At 37.0% G+C, this 26997-nt stretch overlaps 1 protein-coding gene and 1 long non-coding RNA gene across 2 annotated transcripts in view; both read left to right on the top strand.

Moving 5' to 3' along the window:
* The window catches only part of LOC306670514, a 1027288-nt gene that overhangs the window by 352917 nt on the left and 647374 nt on the right, over positions 1–26997 (top strand). The gene's annotated exons all lie outside the window — the stretch shown is intronic.
* SPATA16 (spermatogenesis associated 16) overlaps positions 1–26997 on the top strand; it is a gene marked incomplete at its 3' end in the record, with an annotated part of 281791 nt that overhangs the window by 5273 nt on the left and 249521 nt on the right. The window contains exon 2 of the mRNA XM_079155144.1: positions 23739–24368. Within this exon, the coding sequence (XP_079011270.1) occupies positions 23757–24368 (612 nt within the window). The 5' untranslated portion in view covers positions 23739–23756. The remainder of the gene's footprint in view (positions 1–23738; positions 24369–26997) is intronic.

A 26997-nucleotide genomic window follows, 5' to 3' on the forward strand; every position in this document is an offset into this window, starting at 1 on the left:
AAACAGTTGCAGAGAGGTTGGATCACAAGAGAAAAAACACAGAGGGTTTTCCTCTCTCTGCGATGACTAGATTTTTACAATCATAATGGAACCAACAACATCCAGTGCAGTTTATCCAGGCTGTCTAGTCAGAGGCTCTTTCCCACTCTACCCATCAAATGCACATTCTAATAATTTCCGAGCTACTCACAAGAACATCATTTCATTTGTGCTGTGATGGCTTTGCCCTCCTGGAGAGTTTTCAATAAAAACAACTCCTGACTGACTCTCACATTTTTGTCCTGCCCATGACTCATATTTTCTGACAATACAGAGACTGTAGGTAAGGGAGTAGGGGACATGTGTTTAGGAAAGACAGACCTTAGGTAAATTCAAGGTCTTTGATACATGAAATTTCAAGCTGTCCTGACCTATAATTTTTTAAATGAAAATTTCTTAATACAAAATACACTTAGTAAAATACACAGATTATAAGTGTATAGCTCAGGGTTTGTTTTTTTTTTTTTTTAACCAAGTAAACACATTGTGTAATCAACTCTCAGATCCAGAAGTGGTGGTACTGGTAATCCCAGGAGCCCCCTGCTGTGCCATTCCAGTTACTAGTCACCCCCCCCAAGAGTAGCCACTATTCTGACTTCTAATACCACAATTAGTTTTACTTTTCTTTGTTCTCTATTTAAAGGAGTTATGTAATATATGTTATTTTGTTTCTGGTTTCTTTATCTCACCTTTCTGTGAGTCTTCCATGTGATTTTTTGCAATTGTAGTTCATCTATCCTCAATGCTATATATTTTTCTATTGTATAAATATAACCATAATTTTTTTTCTGTTGATGGATATTTGTGATATATTTGGTATTTTATTGCCATGAATAATGTTTTTGTGAACATTCTTGACTAGGTATTTCACTGAGCATATGTATGCATTTCTGCTGGGTACATAAAAGTTAATAACCTTGTTTTGTTTTTTTTTTTTAAGTTTGATGGTCATTTGGAGATTCTCCTTTGTGGCATATTTATTAAATTTTTTGGCCCATTTTTCCACCAGATCATCTGCCTTTCACATTCATTTATGGAAGTCGTTTATATATTCTGGATCTAAATCGATATCAAATATATATATTATAGATATATTTTTCTCATTCTTGGAATTCCCTTTTCATTTTTGATAGTGTTTTGATGAATAGGAGTTATTACAGGCTCAGTGTCCCTTTTCCAAAATGCTTGGGGCCAGAAGTGTTTTGGATTTCAGATCTTTCAGGTCCTTCAGATTTTGTAATATTTGCATATGCATAATGACTACCTTGGTAGGGAACCAAAGTCTAAACATGAATTTATTTATGTTTCATATACATCTTCAATTTTATACAATATTTTAATTCATTTGCATTTTGACTGTGACCTGTTGCATGAGGAATTTCCATTTGTAACATTCAAAAACTTCTGGATTTTGAAGCATTTCCATCTTCAGATTTTGAATTTTCAGATTAGGGATGCTCACCGTGCCCTCATGACATAATCCAATTATTTTAAGAAATATTTTCTGAAACTACTCATAAAAAATGTTGTTTTCTTTTAACAGCATTTATTTCATTTTTTTACGTTTAGTTTTGCATTGCTTTTGAAATTGGTATTTGTGTATCATGTAAAGGTAGGAATGAAAATTAATTTTTGTGTACTTGACTTAGCCCAGCACCATTTATTTAAAAGACTATATAATTCCTTCATTACGTTGCAGGGTCACTTGTCATTTAATGACCATTTTATTTGTGAGTCTCTTTCTTGGTTTTTTCATTCTGTTCACATTGCCTGTTTACCCTGGTATCAAGAGCTGTCTTAATTGCTAGATTTTTCAGTGTGAGAGTCTACATATGTCAATTAGGTCAAGTTTGTGACTTCTTTTGCATAGAGCTTCTGTATTCTTAGGAGGTTTCTTTCCTCCTTTTTCCTTTGAAATTCTATCAGCTATTCACATTTCCCACTGTGATAAGAGATTTATCAATTTCGACTTTTATCTTTAAATTCTTATCTATGTATTTTAAAGCCACATTATTGGAAGTACATATTTAAAAGTGCTGTCTTCTCTTTGTATAGCCCTTTTGTCATTATAAAATATCCCCCTTGTGTCTGTTAAGGTACAGTGAGCAAACAGGAACTAAACAGATCTACAACAAAGAATCGTTAACACGATAAAAATTATTTACCAACTAAAAGGAATAGAAAGAGAACAGGAGGACTGCAGCATCCTTAGCAATAAGGAAATGCGAACAAGGAAATAATCTGGAACTTGAAAGGATTTCCTGCAAACCTCTGAGGAGAGGGTGTGGCTATGCTGGGAACTCAGTAAAGTGAGTTTTACTTGCCTTGAAACTAGGAAAGCATCATGGCTATCATGAAGAAAGTTGCCAAAAGCGTACCTCTTTTGCACTGTGAGAGCCACCGCTGGAGTGGTAAACACTTCTGGACCCCTACAAACCAAGGCACTTGCTGCTGGTTAAAACCGAACATCAGAAAGAAAATTCCTTTCTTCCTGTGCCAGCCCTGCAGTGTTTCTCTACTGGCAGAGCTTGACTCCCAGCCCACTGGAAAAACAGAAATGTCATCAGTTCAGTTCCATTATCACATACAGGGAGAAGTGCAGGTTCGCAGCTGACAGACAGCAAATTAGTAACTGGGATATTTTATTTCCAGTAACGCTTCTTGCCATACTGTTAACTCCATCTGATATTAGTAGAGTCACCCTCTGATCTTTGTTGATGGTCGCAGGCTACACCTTTCTGCATGGTTTTATTTTTAACTTTTCTATGTTCTTTATATTTAAAGCATATATATCTCCTAAGTAGGATATATTTGAAGTTTGATTTTTTTTTGTTCCAGTGTCACAATCTTAGACTTAAGAATCTCTCAGACTTTTAAATCTTAAAATTATATCAGATATATTTTAGTTTATATTTACCATATTGTTACCTGCTTCTAATTTGGTCCCTTTTCATTTATTTCTTATTTTTTTAGAGGAATAAATATATTTAAAATTTCTTTCTATATCAGTATTTAGTTACATATTTTATCATTTCTCACTTTTACTCTACAAATTGCAGCATAATCCTTGATTAAGTCTAATACAAATAGTTATTTTTATGAAATATCTAAGAATTTTAGAACTTTAGACTACTTTATCCTGTCCCATCTTTTGTATTGTGGTTGCCATTCTTTTTAATTCTGTATACATTTCAAAGTCTGCAGAGACATTTTTTAAACTTATCTACTTTTTTCGTGGTGATGATACTGGGGCTGGAACCTGGGCCCTCCTGCATGCTAGGCATGAGCTACCTCCCCAAGCTCCTGAGTCATTCCTATTACTTTTGGGTATTGTAGTTTAACAGTAAGTAACCATTCTTATGTGTATATTCTCATATAATGACCCTTTATTATCGTTCATTTCCTCCCTCAATGCCTCTGCCTCATTCTCACAATACATTCTTTATGGGACTTTAACTACACTTTTCCAGAACTTTTCACTATGTTTCACATCTCTGAAGTTCTTTTCTGTATTTTCCATTATTTATCTGCTTAAATTGAGGTATTTTTATTGAATATTTCTTGAATTTACTAATCCTGTCACATCTAATCTATTGTTTTTGTTTTGTTTTGTTTTGTTTTGTTTTGTTTTGTTTTTTTTAACGGAAGAAACCAGACTTTATTTTACACTGGTGGGCCCGGAAATTAGCACTCCAAAATTCTGAGCACTCCTGACCAATTTTTCATACCATTTATAGGCTATCTAGTATCATAGATTTTCTAGTCTAAAACAGTACATAATTGGACACAAGATTTCAAAAAACAATATACGATTGTGCATAAGGGTCTTCCAGTGTTCACAAAAGCAGACTGTGATAAGGGAAGCTGGCTCTTCTTACAAGGTCTCCTGCCTATCTCTAGCCTTGGGCCCAGAACCTTCACCTAATCTATTGTTTAATCCATGTAATGAGTTAATTTTAGATAGCATACTTCTCAGTTCCAGATTTTCATTTAATCCCTTTTTATAGGTTCTGATGTTCTCTAAAATGTTTTTCACTTCTCCTCTTTCTTGAATATGATAGTGTAGGACCCCCAAAAAGGAGACCCCAACTCTATCCCTCGGATCGACGGCAACCCCAATCAACCACAGGAGGCGTCACTTGATGCAAACCGCAAGAGGTGTTTATTCCAGCGCGCTGGGACCCGACTGGTGACTCACGCAGGAGTCCAGGAGTCGAGTCCCTAGCAGAAAATCTTACAAGTTTATAAAGGCAGAAAACCACACATCGGGAGGGGTCGCACATGAAAGGGAGAAAAAGGGAAAAAAAAGAAAAAAAGGGGGAACAAAGCTGCCGGGAAATTCCAAAGGGGGTCTGAGTTGGCTGATAACATACAACATGTTTCACAATGTTTAACAACAGGGCGTAGATTCTGGTCAATCGTTTCTGGTAATCCTACTGTTTGAGCACTATCTAGCTATCTGGCTCAATTTACTCTTTTACTCTCTGTTTGGGGCTGTTTCTTGGAACAGCTTTAGGGGCTTTGTTCCCATTACTGGGAGGGAGACCTTAGGGAGTTGAGACAATGGGAGGGAGACCTTAGGGAGTTGAGATAAAACAGCTTAAAAAAATGTCCATTCTTTCAATAGTTAAGGTTATTTAAAATCCCATGGGTGTGTTTCTATTGCCTATATTTTCTTTCATTCCTTCCTTTTGTTTTTGTTTTGTTTTGTTAATGTGATCCCCAGAGGTTTTAGCATAGTTAATATTTTTCTACTAAATGCTGACTGTTGTGTATAGAAAATTATAGAGGATCCATTTGATATATCTTCCCTGTAATGGATTAGCCCTTCACTTCACTAGGCAGATGACATGATGGTTCGTCTTAATTTAATCAGGGACTAGCTAAGCAACATGTTCCATGTTGAGGCTGAGTTGCAGCCCTGCAGGAAAAGAGTCTGCCTCCGGTTCACCTGGTTATCAAGAGTTTTTGCTGGAGATCCAGTGTTTCTCCAAGGCCCTTCCCCCTGTGTGTCTTTGTCTCACACAATTGCCAAAATTTCACATTACTTTTCAGAGATTTCCAGTGCAGTATCCTGCCTCATGTAACCTGCCAAATTGACACTCTTTCTGAGTGGTAATCTGTTTCTGTGCTTGAAGCCCCCCAGATAGCAACGCAAAGCTGTGCTGTTTCAGTATCACCCAGTGCTGCACCCCGCTTGGTGAAAGGCTAAGTTGCTCACTCTCCTCTCCATGCCTAGAATTATCCATTGGACCCAGAATAAAAACAGCCAAAAAAAAAAAAAAAAAAAAAGTCAACTCAGTTTAAGGAGGGAGTCAAACCCTCTGCATTTCTCATTGCCTCCCCAGCTCACCAGTGCACTCAGACAGGTGATTCGGTACTTGATCCTTCTTTCTATTTGTTCTCAAAAGAAGTTTAGATCTGCTACTCCACGTCACCCCAAGCAGAAGCCTAACGTGTGACGGTGGTTTAATTGATATAGTTTGTCAAACTGAGATGTCAAAACAGCGGTTTTAAAATAAGGCTTTGTTTTGAAGTTAGGCACACTTTAGAACTTTTTTTCTGAGAACTTCTTTGACTCTGTGGTTCTCCTTTGCTGAGATCAATTGAGAAAATACTAGTGAATGATTAATATACAACCAGTTCTTAAATATTTCCGAGCACCATAAGCTTGTAAATCTTCATTAAATGTAATTGAAACATGATTGAAAAAGTTTTTAAAAATCTGTAAATCATTTTGATACCATCCTCTGTCTTAATTCCAAAGATAATTTCTCCCACAGACAAATGCATTTCTATAAAATAAAATCATGAATTATACCAGACAAAGGTTTAAAAGAAATCTTCAAATAATAGTATTAAAAAACTGTACAAGTTAAATTATTATTTTTCTTTATCTAGGACAAACATATAAAAGTTCCAAATAGTTCTGTTTATAGGCACTACATAATTATATTATCTTTCTTAGGATATCAAACCAAAATGCTTGCAAAGAATCATGTGAGCCCTACTTTCAGCTCAGCTTTGCATGATGTGATACAACTTATCATTCATAGTTAGGTGGATAGATAAGTCTGTCACCTTGTCCAGATTCTGTAATAAGGGCCATACCACATTGTATAAGTCTGCTTACTTAATAGGCAGATTCCAATGCATCACTCTGAACCTGAGTCAAAATCTGTGGGGTCTGGAAACTAAGCGCCTCAGGGGACTCTGATGCATTCTGAAGTAGGACCTGAAAGGTCTTAAGTCATAAACTCCTTGAAAGTAAAGGCACACTGGTGCCCACATAGGTCACAGCACAGAGTGGTTACTTAGTAAATCATGAATGAATGATTGAATAAATTAATCAATTATTAAGAAAAGGTGGAACCTTGTCAGCACTCCATAATTCATCTTTATTCACCATCTACTTTATGCCATGAATCTTTGCTATCAACTACTGAGAGCACTATGTTTTTAACAAATAAGTTTTGATTCACTACACTAATATGAGTGTGGTGGAAATCTAGAGTCAGAAACTGTAGGCCAACTTCCTCCGTTGCCACTGAAGAAGGATGTGCCCCTCTTGGCCCACATCTCTAAAATAAAAGAATAGATATGCTCTAGAATTCCCTTCAGTGCTAAAAATTTATTTTCATGTTTAAATGTTTGTTTCAGAACAATTGCAGCAACTATGATCTAACATTTTAGTACTCTCTTACCTGTGTTTCCTGAAATCATAGGTTTTACTTTTGAAAAACTGAGAATACATAAACTAAAGAAATAGCAAAATGTCACAGGAAAAGTCAGGTTAAATATGTTTTCAGCTGATCTGTTAGTGGTGACCGGGTCTCCATTCAAGCATTCTAGTCCTACCGTGAGTTGAGCAAAGGAAATCACCATTTGGATCATTATAGATTAGATTGTTCTGGCAAGAGTCTTCAGTGGACGCTAAATGGAGGGGTTACCTTTGATGAGGAAGCAGGTAAACTGCATGGTCTTAAAGTACCAACCCACAGACTGTGTTTAAATTGCAAGGGGGAAACATGTCAGTTTGTTGTAGAGGAACTAAGAACTTGTGGACCAGTCATCAAAATTGTCATCACCAAAGAAAGCCAAGTGGACACAGTGTGCCTCCAGGTGTTTTAAGGCCCGAGAACAGAACATCATTTTGTCGTATTCTGAATGAGGATATTTAACCCAAACATAATCATGAAGTATCACCCCCCCCCCAAAAAAAAAAAACCAAAAATCAAATTGAAGTAGATTCTGTAAAATAGTTGCCTCAGACTTTCAAAAATGACAAAACTATGGGGGGTAAAGAGGCTGAAGACTGTCACAGAGTAGAAGAGAGGAAATAGACATGACAACAACATTCAGTACATTGTCCAGGACTGGACTGTATCCTGGAAGAAAAAAATACTATAGGGACATTATTGAGATAATTAAGGAAATGGGAATAGTAACTGTAGATTAGACAGTAGTATTGTATTAATGTCAGCATCCCTGAATTTGATAACTGTATTTTTTTACAACAGAAAAATATGCCTGATCTTAGGAAATGTGCACTGAAGTATTAAGGGGCATGATGCACCCTACCCTCGAGTATCTTATAAAATGAACATATATATGTTTTATATATATATATATGTGTGTATTTATATATATATATATATGTACATATATGTATATGATTTTATCCATGCATGTCTGCACATATATCATGCATACGTGCACAGAAACCCACAAACACATTAGGATGACAATTATAAACGTGGCTGAAATATTTAAAATTGTAAATATGGGTAAAGTCTGTTGTGAGTTCTTGATATTATTCTTGCGACCCTTCCATAAATTTTAAATTATTTTGAAGCAAATGTGTGTTTTCAAAAGATGCATTTGCCATTTCTGGGTAGATTAAATTTTAAAACAAGTTTGAGAAAAAAGTTAAGTAATTTAACGAGTAATTCAAAATATAAGAAAACTTCATTTCATGGTTACTGTTCATTAGTATTCTGACTCTGCCAACAAAGCACTGAATTGACCAATATGTTTCATTATGTAAAAATTACAATTGTAATAACCATGCTCCTTGTGTTTGGAGGTTGGAGACAATAGAGTAAAGCAGAAAAAATTCTAAGAACTGTGAGATGTGCTTGTAAGTTTTGATGTACTTTGTGACCATGAGTAGAGATCATTTTACCTGCCTCAGACTTCATTTCTTGTACAAAATAAGGAGATTAGAGTATGTTGGAAATTCTCTCTCTACTTTCTGTAGGTCTGGATTGCAGTTTAAGAAATAAAATACAAAGGTCAAAGAATTAAGGACTTTATCAGCAGAATTAATGAGCTGACCAAAGTTAAAGGAAAATTAGTTTTTTTCTTTACACATCCTTACAATCCTACCCTATTAAGTAAATAAAAACTTTTATCTTTTTCAGAAGGACAGAGAAATATTTGTAAAGAAACATTTGAAACAGAATTCAACTCAGACTATTTATGAATTTGGCAACTGATTGCATTTGTGTTTCAGGAAGAAATATAGTGAAATGCACTGAAATTTTATTTCATCTTTGTATTTCTGCCACACAAATAAGTTACCTATTTTATAATCAAATTAGATTAAGTATTTTAGCTAAGCACAATTGTATTCTCATGGACAACACTTGTAATAAAAATAAGTGTACCATTATCACTTCTCTAAAAAAGGACTGGTATTCCTGAAGGTGTTAGTTATAAAAGAGCCACACTTTATGTCAACAAAGTATCCGGAAAAGTGTTTACTCCCTAACAAAGTCTAAAGTAAAAGACACTTGGAAAGGTACATCATAAACATTGTTGACTTGAGGTAGCAAACAATAAAGCTAGGAGAAGGGAAACAGAATCAGGATGCCAGCAGGCTTGGAGAAGTTTCCCCTGGTGAAGCCAATATGTAAAAAAGTAACTTATATTTAGTAGTAGAGGGTTTTTGTTTGTTTGTTTGTTTGTTTGTTTGTTTTTTCTTGTTTTACTTTTTAAAGATCTTTTTATTTGTTCTTTTTAGTTATACATGACAGTAGAATGTCATATGACATACATGGAGTATAAATTCCCATTCTTGTGGTTATACATGATGTGGAGTTACACTGGTCATGTATTCATATTATGAGCATAGGAAAGTTATGTCCAATTCATTCTACTGTCTTTCCCATTCCCATCTCCCTTCCCCATTCCTCCCTATCCAATCCAGTGAACCTCTAATCCACCCCCACCCGACACCCTCCATACCCTGCCTATTGTGAGTCAGCATTGTCATATCAGAGAGAACATTCAGCCTTTGGTTTATGGGGATTGACTTATGGCTTATTTCACTTAGCTTGAGAGCCTCCAGTTCCACCCATGTTCAGGCAAATGCCATAATTTCATTCTTTTTTATAGTTGAGTAACATTCCTTTCTGTATATGTACCACATTGCTTTATCCATTCATCTGTTGTAGAGCACCTAGGTTGATTCCATAGATTGGCTATTGTGAATTGAGCTGCTATAAACATTGAAGTGGCTGCATCACTATAATATGCTGATTTTAAATTCTTTGGGTATATGATGAGGAGTGGAATAACTGGGTCAAATGGTGGTTCCATTCCAAGTTTTCTGAGGAATCTCCATATTGCTTTCCAGAGTGGTTGCATCAATTTGCAGTCCCACTAGCAATGTATGAGTGTGTGGTGTAACAACAAAAAATCATTTTGAACTCTTCATTAATTGTACAATAAGATGCAGTTATCCAGTTATTCCTTTATTCAACAGGTATTTATTATGTGTGTCATCTACCTTGAGCACATTCTCAGTATATAGCAGTGAAGTGGCATTCAAGATACAGTCTCTCACTGAGTTTACATTCTGGTGAGAAACATAGGTGTGGAGGAAATGTAAGTAAATACCACTGTAATAAGTAGCATGGAGAGAGTAAGATCTATCCATGACTGCTCACATAAGTTCATCAAAGATGAATATTTGGGGAACAGAAATTTAAGCTATTATCTGAATAGTATAAAAAATGGAGCAAATATTCTAGCCCAGCAAGTGCAAAGGTTCTGAAGTAGGAACAAACTCATTTAGTTGAGCAGAATGAAAGTTAGGTTTCTGGAACATAGTAGACAAGAGGGAAAGATGTAATGAATCTCTAAGGGAGGATGTTTGAAGTCATAGGACTGGACAAGATAGCCTAAGGAAGAAATGTCATCGAGGAAAGGAAAGGGATCTAGGACTGAGCTCGTGGGTGGAACAGACTCAGCTAATTCAGGAGACCGAGAATGAGTGATAAGTGAAGTAACAGGAAAATAATAAGAACGTGGTATAGAGAGCAGGCTGTGCCCTGCTCAAAGTGTCTTCATGATGTATAGAACAGCATTTTTCACCTGTGTCTAAACCTGAGTCATCCATCCTACAAAATAGTAGTTTGCCACAAATCACTCCATTTTGAGTGTAAATGTTGTGGCAGAATGGCGCTATATCTTGTTTGTATGAGTAAACATCCACCATGTGCCTAACACAACCATAAAGTGCAAATTGATAAATAACTTTAATGTGCTTCCTTACCAAACTAAATCAAGGAGTACCTGGACACATGGACATCTCAAATTGTGGCAGGAACACCAGACACAGGAGCTTATCAACTTCACTGAACACAATTCCCTCACCTAAGACCCTTAAAAAGAGGACACCCACCCCCAGACTGGACTCAGTGGCACACTGACCACCTCACCTTATTGCTCTTCCTGGGAGTTTTGCCCAGGAAACTCGCCACAGCAATGAGCCTCTGAATCTCTTTTTTCAGGCTTCAGCAGAGAGTGATTTCTTCTGTCCATTACCACCATGCAACCACCTACTCCAAACTGACATCTCAAGTTGCTGCCCCAAGCTGACATTCTGAAACTGCCATCCCTCCAAGCCATAGTCTAGAATAAGTTTCTGTGCTGTGACATCTCTGTGCCCTGAATAAGTTCTTCAGCTTGTTAGTAGTTTTATCTTTAAACACCAACGGTGACTCTTTGTTTTCTGTAACAGCTCTCTGCTTTTGTTCCTGATTCAGCCTGCTGAACCCCTGTGGTTTCCTTAACCCTTTATTGTTAAGTGTGTAACTTGAGTGCTATAGATATTAGAAAGTGAGATTGGGAGAGATTCAAGATGGCGGACCAGAGGGTGACTGCATCTCCCGTCGCTCCAGAACTCAGGATTCAAGAAGGGGAGATAGTGAGAGACTCGGACCAACATAGAGCTGCGGGGTGAGTCTGTCCCAGGGGGTGAAGCTCGGCCCAGGCGGCAGGCCAGGACAGGGGGCAGCTTCTCGGAGCAGGGCAGAGCAGCAAGAGTCATCCCCAAACAGTCCTGCTCCCTCAGCGGCAGGCTTGATCCACAGCCAGCTTCATGGAGCAGGCCCACCCAGTGAGAGCTTTTCCGCACAAAACCAACCCCAAGCCCTGAACCCATCAGCGGCCCTGGCCCCCAGGCGGCTTCTCGAACCAGGGCACGGCAGCAAGAGTCTTCCCCAGGCAGCCTTGCTCCCTCAGCGGCAGGCTCGATCCACAGCCAGCTTCATGGAGCAGGCCTGCCCAGTGAGAGCTTTTCTGCACAAAGCCAACCCCAAGCCCTGGATCCAGCAGTGGACTCCGGCCTGGCCCGCAAGTAGCTTCTGGGACCAAGGCAGGAAAGCAAGAGACTTTCCCCAAGCAGCCCGGCTCCCTCCGGCGGGGGCAGGCCCCTCTATAGCCAGTTTCTAGGAGCAGGACTGCCCAGTGAGAGGATTTCCATGCAGAACCAGCCCCCAGCCCTGGACCCAGTAGTGGGCTAGGGGCAGCTTTCTTTGGAAGTACTGCATTATCAAGTTCCTCCAAGACTTCAGGCTACTGAAGGCTGGAAGGTGATATACTGGAAATCTACAGGGACACCATAAGCCAATAGAGGAAATTTGCAATATCTCAAAGTCCCACTGTTATCTGACCAATATGAGAAAACAAGGGAAGAAAATGTCCCAAAAAAACCTAGAGAATATATCAAAAAAACCCAGTAACAGAACAGCAGAAGAAATGTCAGAAAGGGAGTTCAGAATGTACATAATTAAAACAATCAGGGAAACAAACAAGGAGATCAAAGAGCAAATGCAGGCATTAAATGATCGCACCAATCAACAGTTAAAAGAGCATATACAGGAAGTAAGAGATCATTTCAATAAAGAGTTAGAGATATTGAAAAAAAAAAAAAAAACAAACAGAAATCCTTGAAATGAAGGAAACAATAAACCAAGTTAAAAACTCCATAGAAAGCATAACCAATAGGATAGAACACCTGGAAGACAGAATCTCAGACATTGAAAAAAAATATTTAATCTTGAAAACAAAGTTGACAAAACAGAGAAGATGGTAAGAAATCAAGAACAGAATCTACAAGAATTACAGGAGATATCATGAAAAGGCCGAATTTAAGAACTATTGGGATTGAGGAAGTCTTAGAGAAACAAACCAAAGGAATGAACAATCTATTCAATGAAATAATATCAGAAAATTTCCAAAATATGAAGAATGAAATGGAAAACCAGGTACAAGAGGCTTATAGGACTCCAACTATACAAAATTACAACAGACCCACACCAAGGCATATTATTATGAAAATACCTAACATACAAAATACAGACAGAATTTTAAAGGCTGCGAGAGAAAAGAATCAAATTACATTCAGGGGGAAACCAATAAGAATATCAGCAGATTTTTCAATCCAGACCCTAAAAGCTAGAAGGGCCTGGAACAACATTTACCAAGCCCTGAAAGAAAACAGATGCCAACCAAGAATCTTATACCCAGCAAAACATACTTTCCGATTTGACGACGAAATAAGATCCTTCCATGATAAACAAAAGCTAAAGGAATTTACAAAAAGAAAGCCGGCATTACAGAACATCCTCAGCAAAATATTCCATGAGGAAGAGATGAAAAACAACGATGCAAATCAGCAATGGGAGGAACTAGCCTAAAGAAATAGCCAAATAAAGGAGAAACCAAATCATGTCAAAAAACAAAAATGAGTCAAATGACTGGGAATACAAATCATATCACAATAATAACCCTGAATGTTAATGGCCTGAACTCATCAATCAAAAGACACAGACTGGCAGATTGGATTAAAAAGAAACATCGAACAATATGCTGCCAGCAAGATACTCATCTCATAGAAAGAGATACCCATAGCCTAAAGGTGAAAGGATGGGAAAAAACATACCATGCACACGGACACAGCAAAAAAGCTGGAGTATCCATCCTCATTTCAGATAATGTGAACTTCAAGCCAAAGTTAGTCAGAAAGGATAAAGAAGGACATTACATACTGCTTAAGGGAAGCATAAATCAGCAAGACATAACAATCATAAATATCTATGCCCCAAACATTGGCTCATCCATGTATGACAAACAAATCCTTCTCAATTCCAGAAATCAAATAGACCACAACACAATAATACTAGGCGATTTTAACACATCTCTCTCACCACTGGATAGATCTTCCAAACAAAAATTGAATAAAGAAACCATAGATCCGAATAACACAATCAACAACTTAGAATTAATGGACATACATAGAATATAGCATCTAACAAAGAACTAATGCACTTTCTTCTCAGCAGCACATGGATCCTTCTCTAAAATAGACCATATTTTATGCCACAAAGCTACTGTTAGGAAATACAAGAAGATAGAGATACTACCTTGTATTCTATCAGATCATAATGGATTGAAATTAGAAATAAATGACAGAATAAAAACAGAAACTTCTCCAATACCTGGAGATTAAATAATACGCTATTATATGATGAATGGATAACAGAAGAAATCAGGAGGGAAATTAAAAAGTTCTTAGAAGTAAACGAGAACAAAGACACATCATATCAAAATCTCTGGGACACTATGAAAGCAGTACTTAGAGGAAGATTTATTTCATGGGGCGCATTCAACAAAAGAAGTAGAAATAAACAAATAAACGACTTAACACTACAGCTCGAAGCCCTAGAAAAAGAAGAGCAGACCAACACCAAAAGTAGTAGAAGACAGGAAATACTAAAAATCAGAGCTGAAATCAACAAAATTGAAACAATCGAAAAAAATTAACAAAATAAATAGTTGGTTCTTTGAAAAAATAAACACAATTGATAAACTCTTAGCCACACTAACAAAGAGAAAGAGAGAGAAAACTCAAATTACTAAAATTTGGAATAAACAAGAAAATATCATTGTAGACACAAGTGAAACACAAAACATAATTAGAAGCTATTTTGAAAAATCTATACTCCAACAAAACAGAAAACCTCAAAGATATCAACAGGTTTCTAGAGACATATGAATTACCTAAACTGAACGAGGAGGACATACGCAACTTAAATCAATTTCAAGCAGTGAAATAGAAGAGGTCATCAAAAGCCTACGAACAAAGAAAAGTCCTGGACCAGATGGGTTCTCAGCTGAGTTCTACAAAACCTTTAAAGAAGAGCTCATTCCAATACTCCTCAAAGTATTCCATGAAATAGAAGAGGAGGGAACCCTCCCAAACTCACCCTATGAAGCCAATATCACCCTGATACCTAAACCAGACAGAGGCACATCGAGGAAAGAAAATTTCAGACCAATATCCTTAATGAACATTGATGCAAAATTTCTCAACAAAATTTTAGCAAATTGCATACAAAAATATATTAAATAGATAGTGCACCATGATCAAGTGAGTTTTATCCCAGGGATGCAAGGTTGGTTCAACATCCGGAAATCAATAAATGTCATTCACCATATCAACAGACTTAAAATTAAGAATCACATGATTATTTTTGAAAGATGCAGAAAAAGCATTTGATAAAATACAGCATCTCTTCAATCTCAAAACACCAGAAAAAATAGGGATAGTGGGAACATTCCTTAATATTGTAAAGGCCATCTACGCTAAGCCCATGGCCAATATCATTCTACATGGTGAAAAACTAAAAGCATTCCCCTTAAAAACTGGAACAAGACAGGGATGCCCTCTTTCATCACTTCTATTCAACATCGTCTTTGAAACTCTAGCCAGAGCAATTAGACAAACCAAAGAAATTAAAGGGATATGAACAGGAAAAGAAGAACTCAAACTATCCCTGTTTGCTGATGACATGAATATATATTTAGAGGAACTTGGAAATTCCACCAGAAAACTTTTAGAACTCATTAGTGAATTCAGTAAAGTAGCAGGTTACAAGATCAATGCTCATAAATCCAATGCAGTTTTATACATAAGTGATGAATCTTCAGAAAGAGAAGTTAGGAAAACTACCCCATTCACAATAGCCTCGAAAAACATTAAATATTTGGGAATCAATCTCACAAAAGAGGTGAAAGACCTCTACAATAAGAACTACAGAACACTAAAGAAAGAAATTAGAGAAAACCTTAGAAGATGGAAAGATCTCCCATGTTCTTGGATAGGCAGAATTAATATTGTCAAAATGGCCATACTACCTAAAGTGCTATACAGATTCAATGCAATTCCAATTAAAATCCCAATGATGTACCTTACAGAAATAGAGCAAGCAATTATGACATTCATCTGGAAGAATAAGAAACCCAGAATAGCTAAAGCAATCCTTTGCAGGAAAAATGAAGCAGGGGGTATCACAATACCAGATCTTCAACTCTACTACAAAGCAATATTAACAAAAATGGCATGGTATTGGTACCAAAATAGACAGGTTGATCAATGTACAGAATAAAGGACACAGACACAAACCCAAATAAATACAATTTTCTAATACTAGACAAAGGTGCCAAAAATATGCAATGGAGAAAAGATAGCCTCTTCGACAAATGGTGCTGGGAAAACTGGAAATCCATATGCAACAGAATGAAATTAAATTCCTATCTCTCACCCTGCACAAAACTCAACTCAGAATAGATCAAGGACCTTGGAATCAGTCCGGAGACCTGCATCTTATAGAAGAAAAAGTAGGTCCAAATCTTCAACATGTCGGCTTAGGATCAGACTTCCTTAACAGGACTCCCATAGCACAAGAAATAAAAGCAAGAATTAACAACTGGGATAGATTCAAACTAAAAAGCTTTCTCTCAGCAAAGGAAACTATCAGTAGTGTGAAGAGAGAGCCTACAGAGTGGGAGAATATCTTTGCCAATCATACTTCAGATAGAGCGCTAATATCCCGAATCTATAAAGAACTCAAAAAACTCTACACCAAGAATACAAATAATCCAATCAACAAATGGACTAAGGAAATGAACAGACACTTCACAGAAAAAGATGTACAAGCTATCAACAGATATATGAAAAAATGTTCAACATCTCTAGTAATAAGAGAAATGCAAATCAAAACTACACTAAGATTTCACCTCACCCAAATTAGAATGGCGATTATCAAGAACACAAGCAACAATGGGTGTTGGCGAGGATGTGGGGAAAAAGGTACACTCACACATTGCTGGTGGGACTGCAAATTAGTGCAGCCACTCTGGAAAGCAGTATGGAGATTCCTCAGAAAGCTTGGAATGAAACCACCATTTGACCCAGCTATCCCACTCCTTGGCCTATACCCAAAGGACTTAAAATCAGCATACTACAGAGATACAGCCACATCAATGTTCGTAGCTGCTCAATTCACCATAGCCATATTGTGGAACCAACCTAGATGCCCTTCAGTTGATGAGTGGATAAAGAAACTGTGATATATATATTGATATATATATATATATATATATATCTCACATATATATATGTATATATATATCACATATGTGTGTATATATATATATATATATATACATACAATGGAATATTACTGAGTCATAAAGAATGATAAAATTATGGCATTTGCAGGCAAATGGATGAAATTGGAGAATATCATGGTAAGTGAGTTAAGCCAATCTCAAAAAACCAAAGAATGAATGATCTCTCTGATAATTGAATGATGACACATAATGGGTGGTGGGAGGGGTTAGTGTTAGGGTTAGGGTTAGGGAGGGTGGCAAGGATGGAGGAAGGAAGGACTGTATAGAGGGAAAAGAGGGGTGGGAGGGATGGGGGAAGGGAAAAAATAACAATTAATCAAACAACATTACCCTCTGTAAATTTATGATTACACAAATGGTATGCCTTCACTCCATGTACAAACAGAGAAATAACATGTATCTCATTTGTTTACAATAATAATAAATAAATAAATAAAAAAGAAATTGAGATTGTTATGAAGAACGTGTTTTTGCCCAGTTTATTACTATCAGGCAACCTGCAAGTATTTCTTGACCTGCCACCACTGAAAGTGGTGTATCCTGTGAAATTATTGTTAATCAATGAATTTTGTCATTATTGGAAGACACGAACACGTGTGGTCTGTGTCAGTGACAAAGGTTGCTCACAACACACGCTGTCATTTGCGGTGAGAAGAACACATTGCAGTAGAGGAGGCTCCGCTGTGAAGACTGCGGTCTAGAGCTCTGGCATATGGAAGCCAAGGAGTGGCCCCTGGGTTTGGATGTGAACATCACGGGTGAGCTCTAAAAGAGCAGACAGTGGAATGGCTGGGCCCCAAGAGAAGTGGATTGTGAAGGGTGTCAGATGGAAGAATGTGAAGAACTGCTTTATATTTGCTTGCAGTAGAGGGAGGCATGGCACAGGATGGCAGCAGGAAGAAGATGTGAAGTAAGGGTGGGGCGTTTTTTTTTTTGTTTGTTTGGTTGGTTTTCTTAAAAGGGTTGAGTGATCAGCATGTGCATCAACAGGATTAATCCAATAGCAAAAGAAGAACTGGCGCTGTAAAAAGGTGATAATTGCAGGAGCAAAATCATTGACAGGAGTGAGGGATAGTAACCAAGCAAAATGATTAGCCACTGAGAGACAGGCGTCTTCAAGGAGCTGTTTTTGGAATTCCCCAACCTCTTCTCTTATCAAGGACCATTTCATAAGTCATCCTATCTGATTCTTACACAATTCCCATGTGTCTGACCATTCCCAAGTTCCAGAGAAGGAGAATAATGTTTAGAGAGATTGAATAATTTCTCCTAGAACATGCAATTAAATAAATGATAAACCTAGAATTCCAACTATTTTTGCACACTGATGCTCTTTTCATTACATAATACCATGATAAAGCAGCCCTTGCAGTACTCTCTCTGACACAAGGTGACAAATATTCAGTGTACTAGCTACAAAAAAAGTACAGTTGCTTTAATGCCATATTCCCATTGTGTAACTAAGTGACCAGCAAATGGTTTGACAATGTTAAACTTTAAGTTACTTAAATCTGTTCATGTGTAAGTTTTATGTCCACATCATTTTTTTTTTTTGAATATGACTGCTGCAATATACAGGGCCATAATTACATTTGCAACCACAGATTTCTAAAAACACTTAAAATCTACTATGCCTTTCTTAACCAATTTTGTTCATACACCATAAAAATGTGTTTATCTTACCATTTTTAAAGTCTTATCCAGTATAACAGCAATAAAGTTAAATATCTGGTTATAAAATTCCTTCAGAAAACATTTCTAAAGAAAAGAAAGTACAAATTTCACCACACTGAGGGCATAAAACAGAGGAATTTATTATCTAATGGCCTCCACGTCACAAAATTTGTCATAAGATATCCTGATTTCAATTCTTAAGTTCAGTAAATTCTTCTGGTGATCTCTTTCAAGTTGATTAACCTCTCAAATTTTTCATTCATAAAATAAGGCTAGTAATAGTTATGCAAATTAGTTGTGAGAAATAAATAGATTAATCCAATGCGATAACTTTACAAATAGAGGTACCTATTGGCTGTTATTATTTTGCATGTAATACTCTATGAAATGTTTTTTTTTTTTTTTAATTTCTTACCAAGCACTTTGAACTACATTCACCTCTCCTAATAATGCTATATTACTTATGAGTACTTGGATAAAAGAGAAGAGAAATTGCCAGATTGCCTGCATAAGGACCCATATTCTATGTTTTTCAAAACAAAACAAGACAAAAAAAAAAAAAAGAAAGAAAAAGAAAACCTCCACAAATATCTTAAAACTGCATCAGTCCCATGTTCCTACAGAAGCACGTCCATTATTGGTACCACGGTGCAGTAGTGCCTAGTACCTCAGTCACTCATTCACTCTAGTAACAAATGTGCATTGAGGGCCTATTATGTTCCACCTCTGAAGAAACCTACATCAATACAGAAAATGGACTGTCATACATTTCTGCCTCGCCAGCAGTTCAGTAGAAGAACATCTCCTCTATTTGAAGTTTTTTACTTAGAAGTCTCCCCTGCCTGTCCTCTGCCCTCACCCCAAGCTAGAAGGCCAAGGCCCTGGTTCAGCCACTTTGAGTCTCCCTCATATTAACTAGCACAGTACCTTGCTCAAAGTTTAGATGTTCAATAAATGATTATTAAATTGAAGGGATATTTTGTAGTGTGTTTTCAGAAATATCAAGGTGCATCAGTAGACTAACAAGCAAGGTGTTTTTCCCCATAACGTCTCTCTGGTTGCATTTAATGGCAAGTTAAAATTAGACTCCTTTTTTTTTTTTTTTTTTTTTTAAAGAAAGAAAACCATAGCAACTGATATTGAATGTTTCAGAGAGCACATTTTTAAGGATTCTCTTTTTCTGAATTGCCCATGTTTGAGCTGCCTATTTCAAGTGAAAAATCTAATAAATAATTTGTGTTACTAATAGCCATGTAAACCACCGATTGAGTCTAAGAAGCAACAGAAACTCCCACATAGAACAGAAAGCTTGATGAAAGCTTGAAGAAAAAAATAAATGTGTCGAAAATGCAGTGAATAAATTTAAAATGGTTACCCGCTGGAAATGATTGAACATTAACCTCTCTTTGTTTCTTGTGTCTGTCTTTAGTAAAAACCTTGGAGATTGTTCTAATGTTTAATATCAGTATTTGCTGGAGATCTTTTTAAACTTGTTTCTATAAGGAAATCAATTTTACAGTGCCCCCTCTAAATTAAAGAATGGGCATTTTTACTAAATGTATCAGCAAACACTTCTTTGACATACATAATGATTGTCTAATGGTATCTCTAAAAGTATTTTTTATTGAAATAATGATTAAAGTGTAGCTTGGTGCCTTAGGAACACTGACTAATGTCATGTTAATCAACTACTAAAAAAAGTGAAGAGGTTGATAGTTTAACTCTAGTTTGTACATGATTCACTTGAACCATGAAAGAAGAAAATGTACTTTACCCAGGACCAAATTTAAAGCAAAACAAGACAAAATTCCAACAAAACCTCTCAGAAACAAATCTTTCAAAGTTTTGGTTGCGCCTTTAGGAAAAACTCAACTTTGTTTTTCTTAAAATGTGTAGATTATCCTTTGATTCACGGTATTCATATGGATCAACATCTATTGAATGCCTACTCTATGCAAAGTGCCTAACTAATGTCTAGATAAGTAAAGCATATTTCTGCTTTTAGTAAGTTTATTGGAAGAAATAAGTCATTCAGGCATAACTGCAATATAAAAAATAAGTGCTATAAATGCTGTCGGCATTCCGAGGAGGTGGAGATGGATAACTCCCGGCTCAGTTTGGACAGGTGGAATGGTGTGGGAACAGGAAGCTGGGGAATTCTTAGTAGACAGAGTGAAAAAGAGCATGTCTTAGAGTTAACAAGACGTTCAACTTGACTTCAAGGTCGTTTGCAGGAGGAGAGCTGAATAAGGGAAACACGTTGGACTAGTGATCAAAGGCCTTTAATTCCAGATTGTTTAAATGAAGTTTTTATAATTGTTAGAAAAGCTGTGAGCAATTCCTTAACTCTTCTGCACATGAGCAACAATTTTTATAAAGAACGTGTTTTAAATGTGAAATCAAAATCACCTGATTTACAAACAACACTCTAAAATGTTGGTTGGGTTTGCCTGTGCTTTTTCAGCCTCCCCATTTAGGACACTTTTAATGTTCTAGTGTGTAGTCTGGATTGTGGGGGTACTTGAATGATTGTTTCTTGGTTATATTTGGGATAACTTATCTTCCAGATGCCTGAAAATGAAGCATTTGCTTGCATATTTAATACCTCTGAGCGTTCTATATATACCATGTCTACATTTTCTCCCTCCTGTTATTGTTTCTGGTAAAAAGCTGCACTGAAGAACAAAATGACGCCTTCTCTAGGAGGTTTAAAGGCTGATGCCGAAGTACTCAGAAGCCTGCTTTAAAAAAAAAAAAAACAATAAAACCTTTCTTCTTGCAGGGAGAGAAAGGCACAGGGTGGAGGAGAGTTGGGGGAAGGATTGGGTGGGAGGAGTTTAGAGACAAAACAGGCAGAGAGAAGTGAGGAGGGAACAATTCCCTTTCAGAAGAAATGGTTACAAAGACGATTTTATATATTTATGTGTTCAAGAGATATGAAATAAATGCAGCAGAGATAGTGATACAGCTGCAGGTGCTACAAGCATTACCAACAACATCCAACTCCAGATATTCTGATAGATTTTAGCCTCTGCTGCTTCAGTTTAGATCACGTACCTGGGAGGTAACCATGAAATTTTGGGAACAACTCACCCACCAACATTTACGGTTTATATTTTTACAGTTTCTTGTATGAGTGAATATGAACCAGAGATGCTTCAAAGCAAGTATTTTGACCTTTCAACAGATTTCAAGAACTGCATCTATGCTAATGAAAGAAATTTACTGAAATAGATGCATATCTAGCGTGTCCATCCACCAGAGATTTTAACTAAGGGGTAGAAGCTCATTTTTACTCAATTCCTATGTGGCACAAGCACAAGATAAGTGATGGCCAGCACAGTTTTCTCCATGCTATTTTAAGTAGTACATTAGAGGTCCAGAAGACATGCTAGATACCAGCAGGGAGACAGGGCCCTGCTCAAAGTAAAGTGTTGGTGAAGCCTATGATTCATAGCCGTGGATCTCCCTCAACACTGAGCGTAACACAGACTGGCAAAAATATTGTTTTTTTTTTTTGTTTTGTGTGTGTGTGTGTGTGTGTGTGTGTGTGTGTGTGTGTGTTATTACACCAAAGCAATACCACTCTAATATTTCAGTATGAATCATTGGGGAAATATTATTTTAACTTTTAACTTTCACAAAATTAATATCCAAGATAGCTATTGTTGGAATTATTGGGGTGAGATCTTTCTATAGACAACACAGTAGATTCTTTGATATGTTCATATATTACCTTCAACCTTTATGATGATACATACAATTGTAGGGAGGGGACTGTCTTTGAATCAAAAGGTTAGAGCCACTAGTGGAGTTTTGCTGCTTCCTTTACTTTTCATAAGTATCTGAAGGTCTTCTATAGTCAAACTTTCAAGCAAATTAAAATAATCAACAACATTAACAAGTTATAAGCTTTGGGAAGTGACTGAAGTTAGGCACTGTTTGTTGTAGATAGAAAGAAACAAATGCTACCTTTTATCTCACTGTTACTTTCACACTCTGCTAGCTTTTATCTCTCTGTTATTTTCACACTCGTTCTTTCTTAGCGTTTTTTGGTCTCTTTGTGCTCTGATGTAAGTCTACTCTTAGCTATCCTAAACAATACGCCATAGTGGAAGTACCCCAGGTTAGGAGCAGTGAGTGGCAGGTCTAGGGAGGAAATAGCAATCTAAATGGGTAGGTTCTGCTAATGACCACCAGTGTGATCTTGTTTGACCAACTCACTCTTTCTGGCTCTTAGTTTTTTTGCAAAATGTGGTCCTTATTTATCCTTATTTATCTCACAAAATTGTTTTAGGACAGAATGTGATAGGTGAAAGAATCTTAAAAAATAGAAACAAGGATTGAGGATGTGACACAGCGGTAGTGCACTCCCCTTGCACATATGAGACCCTGGGTTCACTCCCTAGAAACACACACACACACACACAAGAAACTAAATAATGATTATTTTGAAACAAATTTGGAAGCAAAGTCAGCATGCAGAAAATTTTGAATCAAAAGACAGTTACGCATTTTCAGCATTAGTGTCTTAGGAATTGCTTCATCTTTGTACAATATGTGGTACTGATAACCATTGCTACAAACATACTAATACAGTAGAATCAAGGTGAAGACATAGCTCCATATTACCGTGAGGTTGAAGGTCATGTTCTTTTGCTTTAAAGTCTGTTATGAACAACAGTTGTCTTTAAAGCTGTTTGAACTTGAGGTTTTCATTATTAATAGAAGAAACATTGAGGAAACATTGTGTTCACACTTCTGGAAGCTTTTTAGAGGAAGCAACTGTGGTTTCTTTAGACTTCCAAGTCTATTATGCAGGTTAGCAGTGTATTTTGTAATGAGTTCTAGACCACCTGCCTTTCTAAGGAAATTAATATAGAGATAGATTTCGGGGGGATCTTTTTTTTTTTTTTTTTTATCCTGGTGACTATGTGTAAGATTTTCCTCTTCAGTGACTTTGGGCATCTCATAAAAATGTTCATTCAGTGTTGGTCAGCTGTAGATTATTTTCTTAAGGAAGTATCTAAATGTGTTTCAACCACTTCTTGTTGAGTTTTAAAATCGAGACACATTGCCTTAGTAAAACTGTCAGATGATATAAAGACAGTTTTAATTCAAGGCAATAAATAGCTATAATGACTAAACACCTATAATGACTAAAACAAGGTTAAAAAGGAAATTGAATATAGTCTAAACTACTGGAATTTCAAAATACCATTTTAATTGTTTTCCTTTATTTCTTTTAACCTCTACAGGAGTTTTGGGTAAGATCAATGGATTCAGGAAGCAGTAGAAATTTGGAGAATACAGTGAAGAGAATCTATCATGATCAGCTTGTTCCAAAGATAAACACAAGCAAGAAAATGTCCACCTTAGCAAATTCACCTAACTACCTGGAGGTGCCACCAGAGATTAAGAAAGTCTGTGGAGAGAAACAAGTAGAAATCACAACTGAAAGAATAAAAATGGCAAAGAGCATCAAAGAAAAACAAAATAACGATTTAGAGAAAGTAGCCTTTAAACGGAAGGCAGAAGGTGAAGAAAAGCCAGTGGGAAAGAAAGAAGCAAAGATACTAGAACTTGACAATCAGTTAATCACCATACCTCTGCCTCACATCCCCTTAAAGAACATAATGGATGTGGAAATGAAGTTGGTCTACATAGATGAAGAGGACGTGAGCTATGAGTTTGTGGAGTCCTTCATGTCCACCGGGATTCAACCAGGATGCCAAGCTACTGAAATAGTGGACCCTTTGAGTGTACCTAATTTCAGCTTTCTGCCTCAGATTGACAAATGGCTTCAGGTAGCCTTAAAGGATGCCAGCTCTTGCTATAGACAAAAGAAATACGCCGTGGCAGCAGGACAGTTCAGAACAGCACTTGAGGTATGAGATTTAAGAAAATATAGATTGGTGACAAGAAGCTATGAAATGGAAAGTTGCAATTACATTGAGTGGTTCTGATCATACTGTAATGAACAGTGAGCATGGGGAGAAAATATTTAATATCAGGATTATGCAGTTCCCAATTTACATAAAGCAAATAAGATATGCCTTCAAATTAATATGCCTGCGTGCACTTGACATACAGAAATAACCCCAAAAGCATACCTCATGTTTTTTCCATTAACAAACCCTGCAGTGAATGACAACATATATAAAAATGCAGTTGGTTTCATAATTTAGATGTACAACTGTAAAAGCCATAAAATTTTAGTGGCAGTGTTGGTGGGCAGCATATAGATTCTCTAGAGATAGGCAGCTCATAAGTGTACAGATTGTTCTCTTATAGTATGTGGTCTCATGAGCAAACAACCACATAATCGTCTTTCCTTGGGCTGATACTTTATGCAATTTTTTGCGGGGGAATTGAACCCAGAGGCTCAGGAATGCTAGGTGAGCACTCTACCACCAAACTACATTCCCAGCACTTTTTATTTTAAGATGCATCTCTCTAAGTTGCCCAGTCTGACCTCAAATTGTAGAGGCTGCCACAGCCTCCTGAATAGCCAGGAAGCACGTGCTATTGCTCCCAGTTGTACATATTTATTAAGAGCAAAATAGCACTGGGCTCTGTGGCCTGTGATCCCAGCAGCTCAGGAAGATGAGACAGGAGATCTTGAATTCAAAGCTAGCCACAACAAAAGCGAAGTGCTAAGCAACTCAGCAAGCCCCTGTCTCTAAATAAAATAAAAAATAGGGCTGGGATGTGGCTCAGTGAGCCCAGTGCTCCTGAGTCCAATACCCCGTACCCACATCACCAACAAAAAGAACAAAATAGCATCATTTTACTTAATCATCACACTTCACTTTCCTTCCCATTCTGGTGAGCTTTGAATAATTATTTTTTTATCCACAAGCAGGTAAGTTTGACAACATCTTAGCATTAAGAAATAGCCTGTAGACTAAAATAAACTTAAGTATCACCACTAAAACACAAAATAAGACATGAGAAAAAAAAAGCTTCATCTCATGACTCACTGAGCCGATAAAGGACCAAAGCATGTAACTAGAAGTCCCATTGGCTTGGCAATGTTGGTGACCATGTGCCTCATTAATTACAAAAATGCACTTCAATGCATTCTATGCATGCCTGCTGGGCACTGGAGATATTGTTTAAATGAGTTAAGGCAGGGTAACTTCCCTGTATCAGTCTGGTGAGGGACTCAAGCCAGTGAACATGTGAATATAGATGGCATAAAGGAATAAGTGATCTACCATGGGGACATGAGGAAGGACAGGAACCAAATGTGAGATGTTGGGATAGAGATTTAAAAGTAAAGTATTATTTCCCTTTGTTATTTTCAGGTTAAAATGCTTAAATCTACAACAAATTATTTATGGAAAATACCAGGCAGTATTATCCTTAAATATTTAAAAAGAAACTAAAAAAGGAGGCCTGAATAGAAATGAAGGTATTAGGTAACACACAAATAGATACATCTGTAAGTATTTCTGTTCTCATAAAGGGTCAGTGTAGAAAGAAGTGTTATGTGCTCTGTAAACTTCTAAATGTTATAGTAAAGCTAAAATGTCTGGGCCATCCCTTGGGCTCTGAGACAACTTTGTGCTGTCCTTTGAGCTGAAGCCCAGCAGTAGCAAGGAGATGATGGTAAAGATGTATTATGGTTTGGATCTAGAATTGTTCCCTGAAAAGCTTGTTTTTAAAGCATGATTCCCCAATCCAGGAAAATTATAGGTGGGTTTTTTTAGGCAGTGATAAAGCTCTAACCTCATCAGTGCATCAATTCATTCAATGGTTAGCAATTTGAGTGGACTACTCAGTGGTAACTGCAGGCAGGTGGGGCAGAGGTGAAAGAAGGAGTTCACTGGGAGCATGGCCTTGGACATAGTCCTTCCCCCCGACCCCCTCTCTGCTTCCTGCTACCAACAGCCAAGCAGCTTTCCTTCCCGCATCCTTTTGCCATGATGTCCTCCCTCGCCTTGGCCTCAAAGCAATGGAGCCAGTTATTCATGGACCTCAAAAACTGTGAACCCCAAATAAAATTTTCTTCCTCTAAGTTGTTTTTGTCAGGTATTTTGGTCCCAGCAGTAAAAAACTGACTAACACAGAAAGACTTAGTGAAGACTCCCAAACATTTCTACCAGGGCCATTGCAACTAAAACATTTCTCCGATGAGGGTAGGGTTCAAGGATAATTTTATAGATCAAGAAAAATAGTCATTTTGTCAATGTAAAAAGAAAGGCATAAAATAAGAAAAGGAGCTAGAAAAACTTCAATTTTAGTAAAAGCAAAAGATATCTGTATTAACTGAAAGAAAATATGTAGTTTTCCCTAAAACCTGGCATTCATAATTGTAAAATTTTGAATCAGGATTTGATGATCTCAAGATGTAATTGTACTGGAAAATGCATATCTTTCTCTGTCTGCCCCTCTCTTTCTCTCTCCCCACCCTCCCTTCTCTTTTCTCTCTCCCCAGGTTTTTAGGAAAGTTTTGGATGCTGACACTAATTACTGGTAATTAACAAAGGTAATTATTTTGAGACCAAAACT

Source organism: Sciurus vulgaris (assembly GCF_902686455.1).
Source record: "Sciurus vulgaris genome assembly, chromosome: 10".
NCBI classification, from domain to species: Eukaryota; Metazoa; Chordata; class Mammalia; order Rodentia; family Sciuridae; genus Sciurus; species Sciurus vulgaris.